Source organism: Thamnophis sirtalis, unplaced genomic scaffold (assembly GCF_051295495.1).
Source record: "Thamnophis sirtalis isolate CommonGarterSnake01/CBP01778 unplaced genomic scaffold, rThaSir2_p1.2 scaffold_2, whole genome shotgun sequence".
Lineage (NCBI taxonomy): Eukaryota > Metazoa > Chordata > Lepidosauria > Squamata > Natricidae > Thamnophis > Thamnophis sirtalis.
Genome location: NW_028261382.1, coordinates 31348738 through 31362466, shown reverse-complemented (window position 1 = coordinate 31362466; position 13729 = coordinate 31348738). Strand labels below are relative to the sequence as shown.

The window sequence follows — 13729 nt, the reverse complement described above, 5'->3', positions numbered from 1 at the left end:
GCATTGGGTCTTCTGCTTGAGCATGGGGTCGGACTAGAAGACCTCCAAGGCCCTTTCAAACTCAATTATTATATCTTCTATGTTCTACAGTTTCAAGTGGAGGATGGATAATACTTGACACAACGTGGATATTCCACTCTAAAAACAAATTTTCTTTCATCATTTTTTAATCATTGTTGTGGCCCGCCAGTGGATCTGACAGCAGAGTCAGACAGTGAGGAGGTTGGGGAGGAAGATGGGCCAGTCCTGGAGACTGGGATATTTGGAGAGTTTCGTGAAGCAGCAACAGGAAGGGAGATGCTGGACGAAGGCTTTGAAATTAACTTGCCAAAATTTCCCTACAATATTATGAGAATTCTTCCCTCATTGTTCAATGACCCGACATGGTGTTTGACAACATTAACATAACATAACGGGTGCTAAACAAAAGCTTGCCACTTGGGAAAGGAAAAGCGAGAATACCTTCTGACAATCATCAGAAAGACAGAGAGAGGGGAGGGAAGGAGGGAGGGAGAGAGAGAAAGAAGGAAGAGAGAAGGGAGAGAGACAGAAGGAGACAGAGAGAATGGGGAAAGAGAGAGAGAGAAGAAAGAAGAAAGAGAGAGAGAAGGGAGAGAGAGAAAGAAAGAAAAGAGACAGAGAGAGAGAGAAAAGGAGAGAGAGAAGTGTGTGCATATGTATGTATGTATACACAAACACACACACACACACACACAGAGGAGGAAGGGAGGGAGACAGAGAGAGAAGGAAGAGAGAAAAGGAAGAGAGACAGAGAATGACGGGAGAGAAAAGAGAAAGAGAAGGAAGAGAGGGAGAAGGGAGAGAGAGAAGGAAAAGAGAGAGAGACAGGAGAGAGGGAGAAGGAAGAGAGAAAGAGAAGGAAGGGAGAGAGAAAGAAGTGAGAAAGAGAGAAGGAAGACAGAGAGAGACAAAGAGAAGGAAGCGAGACAGAGAGACAGAAGGGAGAGAGAGAGAAGGAAGAGAAAGAGAAAAGGGAGAAAGACAGAGAAGGAAGACAGACAGATGGAGAAAGAGAGAGGGAGGGAGAGGGAGGGAGAGGGAGGGAGGGAGGGAGGGAGGGAGGGAGAGAGAGAGAGAGAGAGAGAGAGAGAGAGAGAGAGAGAGAGAGAGAGAGAGAGAGAGAGAGAGAGAGAGAGAGAATCTGAATATTCACAAATTTCCATCGCCTGTCTAAAGATTTGCATTTTGGACAAGGGGAAGCCTTCCATCAAACAGGAAATCAGACGGAACGAAGGAGGAGAAGAAGAAGGAAGCTGATTTCAAAATATTTATTTCTCTCCAGATGGATTCGTGGGGCAGTTCAGCCTTCCATAAATTTGCACATTCCATAAAGCAAGCTAAAGGCCTCACATGTCACAATATGCCACACACATTGGCTTATTGACGACAATAACGAGGCCTCAGCAACACAACTTACACCGAGAAAAAGAACCCGGGAAAAGAGGAAAACGGCTGCAACCCACGTTTGCTTTTCAACCCTCTAGAACAAACTGAATATAAACAACAGGGGGGGTTTAAATACCTTAAAACCCCAATTTCTCTGTTTTTATCGCCTGCCTTCTTCTGCAGATATGGGTACTCCTTGACTTACAACCATCATGGAGCCCCCAAATCCCTGTCGCTAAGAGAAACATTTGTGAACCGAGTTTTGTTCCGTTTTACCACCTCTCTTGCCACCGTTGTTAAGCGAATCGCTGGAGTAACATGGTGGTTAAGCGAATCTGGTCTCCCCCTCAACTTTGCTTATCAAGAAGGCAGCAAAAGGGGAGCGTGTGAGCCCCCCCTGAATGCTGCAACTGTCGTAAACGTGAGTCTGTTGCCAAGCGTCGGTCGTAAGTGTGAAAAACGCTCTTTTCAGTGCTGCTGTAACTTTGAATAGTCACTAAACGAATTGTGGCAAGTCAAGGACTATTTGTATAGTCTCCACCTCTCCGACCTTGTCCCTCTGCATTTTCCCCCCTTCTTTGATTTTTAAAAAATGCTTTGACCATGTACCTCTATCTCTGAAGCCCCTCACCTGCGATTTCTACCTCTTCTCCCCTTTGCCTTCTCTCCTGGCAGGAAGCAAAACTTTGCAAACAACCTTCTGAAATAATTATTCCACCCAGAGAGAAGATGGAGCTCATTAATTATGATCAGCAGAGGCAGAGACGAGAGAGAGAGAAGAAAGAGAGGCAGACAGAGAAGGAAGAGTGGGAGAAGGGAGAAGGAAAAGAGAGAGAGAGACGGGAGAGAGGGAGAAGGAAGAGATCAGCAACTCAATTGGTTAAAGCAGAAACATCTTCCGTCTGCAAATCTCCCAGGCTTCCCAGCTCTCTCCCTCCCTCCCTCTCTCTGTTTCTCTCCCTCCCTCTTTCCCTCCCTTGCTCTCTCCCTCTCCCTCTCTCTCTTTCTCTCTTCCTCCCTTCCTCTCTTTTCTCTCTCCCTCTTTCTCTACCTTTCTCTCTCTATTTCTCTCTTCCTCTTTCCTCCCTCTCTCTATTTCTCTCTTCCTATCACCTTCTTTCCCTCCTTTGCTCTCTCTTTCTCTCCTTTCTCTCCCTCTCTTTCATCTCTTTCTCTCCCCTTCTCCCTTTCTCTCTCTCTCCCCCTCTTTCTTTCCTTCTCTTTCTCTCTCCCTCTCTTTCTCTCTCCCTCCCTCTCTCTTTTTCTCTTTCTCTCCCCCCTCTCCCTTTCTTTCTCTCCCTCTCTCTCCTCTCTCTTTCTCTATGCCCTTTCTCTTTGTCTCGCTTCCTTCCTTTCTCTCTCTCCCCTCTCCATTTCTTTCTCTCCCTCTCTCTTTCTCTTTTCCTCTCCTTCTCCTCTGTCTCCCTCCCTCTCCCCTTTTTCATTCTCCCTCTCCCTCCCTCCCTTTCTCCCTGTCTCTTTCTTTCTCTTTCCCCCGCTCTCCTCCCTCTCTTTCTCTCCCTCTCCATTTCTCTCCCCCTATCCTCTCTATTCTCTCTCTCCACATTATTAATTAGATTCCACTCATAATCTAACCGTTGAGGTCACAGGTGTCTGCTTCCCCCATGCTGCACTTCAACACCGGCGTTCCTTCTGGGGAATCTTTCCCTCTAATTATCCCCCTGGGGTTAACAAGGCCAACAGAAACGTCCCGGACCACCCACTCAAAAAAAACCCAAACCGCTGCTTTTCTATAACGAGACACAAATAGCCTTAAGATTTGCAGGATCATCAAGCTCTCCTCGTGTGTGTGTGTGTGTGTGAGAGAGAGAGAGAGAGAGAGAGAGAGCTGAGAAAGGACTGGCTGACTCAGCAGCCAACCTGGGAGAAACTCATTGTGCCAGCTGTCACATTCACAGCCATCTTTCACCGTGGCTCACTCGATTCTTCAGCCGGTCATTGAAAGTCCAACAAATCGCGGACAGAACTGAGCAAGTCCCCGAGCTGTATTTGTGGAGACGGAGCCCTTTCTCGGCCAATGCCACACATCCATTCTTCCCATCCTCCATGGCCTTGGTTTGACAAACGCTTCTTTTTTTCCCCTTTTCACCAATCTGCAAAATCCGTCCGTCTTCCAAAATCAACATCACTTTTCACAAAGCAGTTGACTTGCACTTGCTAGATGTGTGCCCTGCCATCCTTGATATCATACAGTTGCACTGCTAACATGTCATAACGTATCATCACATAGTACAAGATTGCAATATCCTTGATATTGCAACATTGTGCTGCTAACTGGGGCATACAAAACCTTTGCCAGACCAATCCTCGAATACAGCTCGTCTGCCTGGAATCCACACTGTATATCGGATATTAATACGATTGAACGAGTGCAGAGGTATTTCAAGAGAAGAGTCCTCCACTCCTTTGCTCACAATAGAATCCCTTAGGCCACCAGGCTCGAAATTTCAGGCTTGGACAACCTGAAATTACACCACCTTTAATGTGACCTAAGCATAGTACACAAAATAATCTACTACAACGTCATACCTGTCAATGACTTCTTCAGCTTCAACCTCAATAATATAGGGGCAAACAATCGATACAAACTCAAGGTCAACTGCTCCAAACTCGATTGCAGAAAATACGACTTCAGCAACAGAGTGGTCAACGCCTGGAATGCTCTACCTGACTCTGTTGTTACATCCTCAAACCCCCAAAACTTTAACTTAAACTGTCTACCGTGGACCTCACCCAGTTCCTAAGAGGTCAGTAAAGGGGGCGTGCATAAGCGCACCAGGGTGCCTACTGTCCCCATTTATCTGTCCCCATTTTCTGTGTTCATGTTCATACTTATACCTGCTCTATCCTGTACATGTTTGACAAACTAATAAATAAAAAAGAAAATATTGCTTTTCACACCATCTACTTTTTTTGTGGAATGGAAGAGAAGTTTCAGTGCTTTCAACCCAGGGGCTTGGAAGCAAGGATGGGCGATGAGCATCGCCAAGGCTTCTGGCCTTCAAACCCCTTTGGGATCTTTTCCAGATGTGATGGAAATGATCCATAGAGAGGTTATTTTAGCAAAACATCTGTCTGTCTATCATCTATCATCTATCTATCTATCTATCTATCTATCTATCTATCTATCTATCTATCTATCTATCTATCTATCTATCTATCCATCCATCCATCCATCCATCCATCCATCCATCCATCCATCCATCCATGTCTGCCTGTCTGTCATCTATATATCATCATTGTCTGTCTGTCTGTCTGTCTATCTATCTATCTCTCTATCCATCCATGTCTGTCATCTACCATCATTATCTATCTATCTATCTATCTATCTATCTATCTATCTATCTATCCATCCATCCATCCATCCATCCATCATTCCATCCATCCATCCGTGTCTGTCATCTATCATCATTATCTGTCTGTCCATCCATCCATCCATCCATCCATCCATCCATCCATCCATCCATGTCTGTCTGTCAATCAGTCATCTGTCATCTATCTATCTATCTATCTACTATCTATCTATCTATCTATCTATCTATCTATCTATCTATCTATCTATCTATCTATCTATCTATCTATCTATCTATCTATCTATCTACCTTCCTACCTACCTACCTACCTACCTACCTACCTACCTACCTACCTACCTACCTGTTTGCTTTTTTGGAGGTTAGGCTGCTCATTTTTTAACACGCAGAATGTTCATGGGTTTAGAACTGCCCAGAATCTTTGGGGAAAATGGGGAATATAAAGAAGTCAAGATGAACATTTCAGATGATTACATATCACACCCCTCAAAAAAAAATCTTGCATTTGTCTACACTCAAATGAAGCCATTGCTTTGTTCATAAGGAGATCTGGCTTACCTGAAGGTCATCTGGAAAACCTGGCCTTGGTTGACATGTTGGGTCCTGTTGTTGTAGCCATGAAGCATCTCTCCAAAGAGAGTGTCATTGAAGTTCACATCTGGCTTGAGACACTTGGGGCCCTCACAGATGTCCGATAACAGGAGGCAGGACTTGCCATCTGGAGCCAACTTGTATTCCTCAACACAACTGAAGACCAAACACAGAGAAAAATCTTCAGCATCGTCCTGAACCAATGGAACAAGTCAAGTCCAGCTCAATCATATTGCAGCTATCACACAACTCCAGATGAGATGGAATTGTAACTCCTGGAATGTCCAAAGGATTAGAATGGGGCATTCCAAAGGCAAAATATTTTGTACCTCGCTCCTCTTTGCTAGATAACTTTGATGAAATAATAAAAGTGGTGGCGGGGTGGTTAGAATGCAGCATCGCAGGCTAATTCTGCCCACCGCTAGGAGTTCAATCCAGACTGGTTCCAGGTTGGCTCAGCCTTCTGTCTTTCCGAGGTCACTAAAATAAGGACCCAGCTTGTTGGGGGGGGGGGGGGCAATAGACTGACTCTGTAAAAGGGTTAGAGTGTGCCGTAAAGCATTATGAAGTGGTATATAAGTCTAAGTGCCACCCTAACCCTCAATTCTAGTTTAGGCTAGAATAACTCATTTTGGTTAACAAAAGACCGTTTAGTCAAGGCGATGGCTTTCCCAGTTGTAATGGATGGCTGTGAAAGTTGGACCATAAGGAAGGCTGAGCACCAAAGAATGGAGGCCTTTGAACTCTGGTGCTGGAGAAGACTCCTGCGAGTCCCTTGGACTGCAAGGTCATCCAACCGGTCAGTCCTAGAGGAGATCAACCCTGTCTGCTCTTTAGAAGGCCAGATCCTGAAGAGGAAACTCAAAGACTTTGGCCACCTGATGAGAAGGAAGAAGGACTCCCTGGAGAAGAGCCTCATGCTGGGAACGATGGAGGGCGAAGAAGAAGGGGACCACAGAGAAGGAGGTGGCTGGCTGGAGTCATCGAAGCAATCGGCGTGAACTTAAATGGACTCCAGAGGGCAGTAGAGGATAGGAAGTCCTGGAGGAATGTTGTCCATGGGGTCGCGATGGGTCAGACACAACTTCGCAACTAACAACAACACCTTTTGGTAACCTCACAGGACAGTTTCAAGGATGGCAAAAATTGTGTGCAGGAGAAATCCATTCTGGAGCCGACTTAACTCACCCATTTCATAAAATGCCCTGTCAGAACTGCCACTTCATGCCTGCGTTCTGCTACCGTTCATTGCCAGTCTGCTACGGACCATGGAAGGGAGGGTGAACGCTTGTGGGGGAAAGTGAAACTGATGGAAATCAGTGTACCTCTCAGAGAGGGTGCTTCAAGGCTGTTTCTCTGGGAGAAGAATGCAGCTGCAAGGCAGCTTGCACTCAAGAGTGACTGTTTCCTAAACATCTTCAGCAATGGGAAGAGGGGAAAGTTACACCGAGGGATTTGGCACGTCATCTTCAGTTCTGGCTTTGTTTTACTGTAATCCACTTGGCCTTTAGTAAACTATACCTTTATAGTTTATAAAGTGCATAGTTTATAGTCTCTTTAGAGGGACATGGTGGCTCAGGGGCTAAGACGCTGAGCTTGTCAATCAGAAAAGTTGGCAGTTCAACGGTTCGAATCCCCAGCGCCGCGTAACTGAGTGAGCTCCCGTGACTCGTCTCAGCTTCTGCCAACCTAGCAGTTCGAAAGCAAGTAGATAAAATAGGAACCACCTTCGGTGGGAAGGTGCACCCTCAGCATTTACTCATGCTGGCCACCTGACTATGGAGACGTCTTCGGACAGCGCTGGCTCTTTGGCTTTGAAACAGAGATGAGCACTGTCCCCTAGAGTCGGGAACGACTATCACATATGTGTGTGTGTGTGGGAAACCTTTATTTTGCCTTTACCTTCATCAACACATGGAGTCAAGGATGGTTCTTACTTAAAGATACAAGATGGGGCAGGACGGATATGCTCACTGTCGGTAACCAAATGCCAAGAGGACAGGTCAAAGAGGATGTACCACTTGCTTAGATGTTCTCCATTTTCCCACCCCTGCATCTGCTGTACCTTCACGTCATTGGTTATATGTTAATTAAGTCAATATGAATCAACTGGCTAATTAAGTCACTCGTTTGCCTTTTTTTTTCTCTCTCAGCGGAAAAATAAATTAAAACAAGACCCAGATCTAAGGTACAGGAAGCCCCTCCGGCTAATCCAGGTAGAATTAGAAATATTCTTGATATTTTGAAAAAAAATAGGGCTCTGCCTTAATGCATTTTCCTCTTTGTCTCCCCCACTTCCCTCCTCCCCCAGCTGTAAAACAATTCACACAAAACCAGGAAGTGGTGAAGCCAACACCCCAGGGAGCCGTGAAGGGTTGCAACACAACAAAATTGCTGCCACCTGTGCAGCTGGCGATGTCAGGATTTGACAGATGTTTCGTGGCATGGCTTTTCAGGAAGTGCTTCTCTGGTGCAGAAACGTACCCTTCGCAGCCTGCTGAAGGTCAGCAAGGAAGTGCATGGTGGCGCTAGATTTTGTGCCGCGAACTGAAGCAGCAAATAAACTGGAGGAGGAAATGCGGGGAAAAGTAAGTATATTGACACAGGGTTGTCCCCGAGAACAGTATTGAATGAAACCCAAGAGCTTTGAAGAGGAGAAATATCCCTTATTATTAGTGAATGTGCGAGCAAGGTGCACATTGCGTGAAGAAGGGGGATAAGAAGAGGGAGTCAAGGAAGAGGGAGTCAAACTATTCTCCAAGGATCTTTCCTTGCACAGCACTGTGTTTGGGAAATATTTACATGGCAGCTTTCCAAGCTAGATAAGGTCTGTGTTCATAAATACTCCTTTGAAAGACTGTTTGCCAGGCCTTTGCCTGAATGTGAACGAGAGGAATTAACATTCATTTAATAAAAGGGGTTTTGTGGGGGACCAGAACTCTGCTTCGTGCTTTTTGGGGAAGCCTAGGTCAGAGCAGCATCTACGATTGAGAAGTGAAACAGTTCTGCTTAATGCATCCATGTACTGAGAATACCCATCCTTTTCCATTTAAAGAGATGGATAATAATAAATAGTAATAAACTGAAAGATCAGTGAAGAGAAAGAGGTAGGGAGGAGGAGGAGGGTAGCTGGATGGGTGCGCGGAAGAGAAGGAGGAAGGAAGAAAGGAAGGAAGGATGGAAAGAAGGAAGGGAGGGAGGAAGGAAGGCAGGTGAAAGGGAGGGTGGGAAGGAACTTGCAAAACTATTTAACCAGGGGAGGCTGTCATGTTTTTTGGGAGAAAGTCTGTGAGAGAGGTTGCATTAACAGAGGGATAGAATCAAGATCACGTGAAGGGTTAATACCACTTTATGAGGCCTTGGTAAGGCCACACTTGGAATACGGCATCTAGTTTTGGTTGCCACGATGTAGAAAAGAGGCTAAAACATATGAAGAATGATTACAGGAACTGGGTATGTCTATTTTAATGAAAAGAAGGACTAGGGGAGACAGAATAGCAGTGCTCCAATATCTCAGGGCTGCCCCAAAGAAGAGGGAGTCAAGTTATTCTCCAAAGCACCTGAGGGTAGAACAAGAAGCAACGGGTGGAAACTAATCAAGGAGAGAAGCAACTTAGAACTAAAGGAGAAATTTCCTAACAGTGAGAGCAATTAACGAATGGAACAATTTGCCTCCAGAGATTGTGGGTGCTCCATCACTGAAGGCTTTTAAAAGAGACTGGGCCATTATTTGTCTGAAATGTTATAGGGTTTCCTGCTTAAGCAGAAGGTTGGACGAGAAAAGATGCAGAGACTCCGGAAAGAGTGCAGAGAAGAGCAACAAAGAGGATTAGGGGACTGGAGGGTAAAACTTATGAAGAACACTTGCAGGAATTGGGTATGCCTAGTCTAGTGAAGAGAAGGACTAGAGGGGGACATGATAGCCCTTTAGAACATTAGAACTTCTTCCTTACCCACAGAACATGTGGATGGTGCTAGAGGTTGGGTCCCACAGGAGAGGGAGTGTCTGCTGAAGGCACAGCTGCTCGCAACCCCCGTTGAAGCCATCTGAGCAATCAATCCCCTTTGAGTAGTCATAGCAGCCGGTCCCGTCCTTCATGGGTCTCAGGTCCTCAGGGCACTGCAGGAAGAAGAGAAGGACAGGAGAATTCAGGATTGGTGGGAGACCAGCATGTCGGGCTAACGTGGTGTCTGCTGCGGCTGTGGGAAGGATGCAAAATACTGGCCAATGTGTGTGTGTGTGTGCTGGGGACAACAAGGATCTTTGGCGGATCTGCAAGAAAATTCAGAACACATGTGGTTCATCCTCCGAGACTCCTTTTTTTGTGGAACTTCCTTGATTCAGTAGCAATAAAGGAGAATATTTCTAGATCAGGACTGAAATGGAGGAGCGATCCATGGCGCTCTCTGAGCTTGATTGTTTTCTTATAGATGTTTCATCAGTTTGATTAATGAAAAGTCTTCCATAAAACAATCAAGTTCAGAGAGAATAGAGTAGAGTAGAGTAGAGTAGAGTAGAAATAGAAATATAATTAGAATTAGAATTAGAATTAGAAATGAAGTGGAGTGGAGTGGAGTGGAGTGAAATGGAGTGGAGAGAATTATTTATTGGCCAAGTGTGACTGAGCACACAAGGAATTTGTCTTCGGTGCATAAGCTCTCAATGTACATAAGAGACATAAGTGATAAATTATGATCATAGTCATTCATAAATACATTCATCATTCATTCATACATTCATTCATCATGAAAAAGTGTCATTAGACCCAAGGTGTTGGGATTTCAAATAGAGCTGTTTTCATTTTCTAACCAGATACAACACTTACTGATAGTCATGGAATACTACATAAGCAATCAAATCATACTAGGAAACTAAATAAAACAATATAAGTCGTAAAGAGGGAGGTTTGATTTCCAATAACACCACTTTTGGGGGGGAGCAGTACCATAAAATGGAAGGTAATTTAATCAAGAATGTAATGCAATAACTTTTATGAAGGATTTGCTATTAAAATAACAGTTATAAAACATAAAAGTGAAAAAAATATAGAAACATAGAAAAAACATAGAAAAAAACAAGATACACAAAAATTATCACCATAGAAAAAAAAAATGAGATATATAAAAAGCGTCACTAGACCCAAGGTGTTGGGATTTCAAATAGAGCTGTTTTCATTTTCTAACCAGAGAGAGCTGGTTTTCTAACATAGAAGAGCTCTTAATGCATTTATTCCAGCTGAAAACAATTGGACAACGGTTTTTAATTTTAGTTTCCCAGCAAGCATTTTCCAATATTGAGTGGTTAAAGTGAGCATTAATCAATGCCTTCCGTTATTAAGTAGAACTCTTATCTTCCCCTGCAACTCCTCCTATTACTTATTTCTCTGAAACCAGGGCAAAGAGGAACGGGTGGAGGGGAATGGAAAGGGGGAAATACTCTCTGGATGTCAGGAAGAAGGTAACAAGTGGGGTGGAGTAATAGTTCCAGCAAATGTCTGATGGGATTCCTGAATAAAAAATAGAATAACAGAGTTGGAAGGGACCTTGAAGGTCTTCTAGTCCAACCCCCTGCTTAAGCAGGAAACCCTACAAATGGTTATCCAACATCTTCTTAAAAACCTTCACAACTTCTGGAGGCAAGTTGTTCCACAGATTAATTATTCTAATTGTGAGGAAATTTCTCCTTAGTTCTAAGTTGCTTCTCTTTTGATTAGTTTCCAGCTGTTGCTTCTTGTCCTGCCTTCATGTGCTTCGGAGAATAGGTTGACTCCCCCTTCTTTGGGGCAGCCCCTCAAATATTGGAAGACTGCTATCATGTCTCTCCTAGTCCTTCTTTTCATTATATTAGACATGCCCAGTTCCTGCAACCTTTCTTCATATGTTTTAGCCTCCAGTCCCCTAAATCCTCTTTGTTGCTCTTATCTGCACACTTTCTAGAGTCTCCACATCTTTTCTACATCGTGGTGACCAAAACTGGATGCAGTATTCCAAGTGTGGCCTTATCAAAGCCTTATAAAGTGGTATTAACCCTTCACGTGATCTTGATTCCATCCCTCTGTTAATGCAGCCTAGAACTGTGTTGGCTTTTTGGGCAGCTGCTGCCCACGGCTGGCTCCTATTTAAATGGTTGTCCACTAGGACTCCAAGATCCTTCTCACAGTTGCTACTATTGTGCCAAGTGCCACCTACACTGTACCTGTGCATTTAGTTTTTCTTGCCTAAATGTAGCATATTTATAGCAGCAAAAATCCCAGCTACCCCAGATCTGTGAGAAGTCAAATTACAAATGGCCTCTTCCAAGCAAAGCAAAGCTGGAAGACGGACACATTATAAATAATAATAATAATTTTCAAACACATTTACATATTTGCAGCCTCTGACCGCTGGATATTTGACTGTCCTTGCCTTCCAGACCGCAAAACCTTTGCTTATTTAAAAAAAAAACATGTTTGCACAGAATGTATAAACTAAAGTAGCTGGGAGGCAGGCAGCATCTAAATGTAATTTATTGTTCTTATTCTTCCTACTTCTGCCAACAACTCATTGGAAATCCCAACCTTGTCCTTCTGCCTTCTGAACTAGAATTGAGAGACCTAAAGACCGGCCAACCTCATCGTAAATCTCTACCGGATCTGGCCCTCCAACGTTCCTGGCAGGATTCTTAAGGCTTGCAGTGATGTATTTATGGGTTAAATAAACTTGGATCATTGTGATTAGCTTAATCACAACTGCAGAACTGTAATCCAGTTCCAAAAACGGGCAGTCCCTTAATTGCAAGTTGTTAATCTTGTGCCTCAAAAGAGGCAAGAGGCCAAGAGAGAGAGAGGGGGGGGGGGAGTTTGAAGAAACCCTGTTAGTAAAAGGGTTAGAAATGTATGGGGAGCATAGCCAGTGATTTTTCTTCTAGAATCATGAACTTGACTCCAATGACTTTGCATTAACAGAATAAAGAGTTGGAAGGGACCTTGGAGGTCTTCTAGTCCAACCCCCTGCTCAAGCAGGAAAGTCTTTACCATTTCCGACAAATTGGTGTGCAGTCTCTTCTTAAAGAGAAGCTTATTAAAGAAGTGAAGCTTATTCTCTGGTAACATTGTACTGCAAACTAGAGCGTACAAAACTTTTGCCAGACGAATGCAGCTCATCTGCCTGGAATCCGCACTGCATATCAGACATTAACATAATCGAGCGAGTCCAGGGCTATTTCACGAGAAGAGTCCTCCACTCCTCTGCTCACAATAGAATCCTTTATGCCTCCAGGCTCAAAGTTTTGGACAACTTAGAACTACGCTGCCCACGGTCTCATCTAAGCATAGTACACAAAATTGTCTGCTACAACATCCTACCTGTCAACGACTACTTCAGCTTCAACCGCAATAATACACAGGCAAACAATCGATACAAACTCAAGGGAAACCGCTCCAAGCTCGATTGCAGAAAATACGACTTCAGCCACAGAGTGGTCAACGCCTGGAATGCTCTACCTGACATCTTCAAACCCCCCACAGCTTCCACCTTAAATTGCCTACTGTGGACCTCACCCCACTCCTAAGAGGTCCGTAAAGGGGGCATGCATAAGTGCACCAGTGTGCCTACCATCCCTGTCCTACTGTCCCCATTTATTTGTACCCATTTCCTGTGTTCATGTCCATGTTTGCACTTATGCCTGTTATCTCATACATGTTTGACAAACTAAATAAGTAAAATTAAAAAAAAAGAAAACTTCCAGTGATGGAGCACCCATAACTTCTGAAAGCAAGCTGTTCCCTCCATCCATCCTTCTGTTGCGGCCTGTCAGCCACAGGCACCTCCAGCAGCCAAATCAGAGTAGTAGTAGTAGTAGTAGTAGTAGTAGTAGTAGTAGTAGTAGTAGTAGTCAGGGTCAGCATGAAAGCAACCTGAGAGCTCCGAGGGGGAAGAGGGAATGGAGCTGGCAGAGAGAGAGACAGAGACAGAGACAGAGACTGGGCTGTCCATCAGCCCTCAGATGGAGAGTCAACAGCCCCCAGGTGAGGGAGTGGCTGATGAAGAAGGGGAGGAACAGATGAGTCCAGTGCCTGATGCATGGATTCTCAGAAAACAGAGGAGAGGAGAGCAATGGAAATCTATGGGCTGGTTCTTGGATGGAAGAGCCATCGCTGCTAGCAAAGCCCTATCCTAGCTCTGGGGATAAAAGGCAGGGGGCAGAGATGAATATGTGTGGTAGACAATTATTTACCTCCCTGTTGGGCAGACCTGTTAGCCTGCATTGAGAGAAACGTTTTGCTGCTGGTGCTCCTAATAAAGGAATCGTTGATTTAACTACAGAGGGTGGGTTGCAGAGGTGGGTTGCTCCCAATTCAGCCCACTTCAGCTGAACCACCTAGTGGCAGTGGTGGGAGATTCCACCCGCCCACCAGACA

At 44.6% G+C, this 13729-nt stretch overlaps 1 protein-coding gene across 1 annotated transcript in view; it reads right to left on the bottom strand.

The window, feature by feature from the left end:
• LOC106552739 (astrotactin-2) overlaps positions 1 to 13729 on the bottom strand; it is a gene marked incomplete at its 5' end in the record, with an annotated part of 151987 nt that overhangs the window by 28937 nt on the left and 109321 nt on the right. The window contains 2 exon segments of the mRNA XM_087707614.1: positions 5298 to 5486; positions 9284 to 9450. Of these exon segments, the coding sequence (XP_087563740.1) occupies positions 5298 to 5486; positions 9284 to 9450 (356 nt within the window).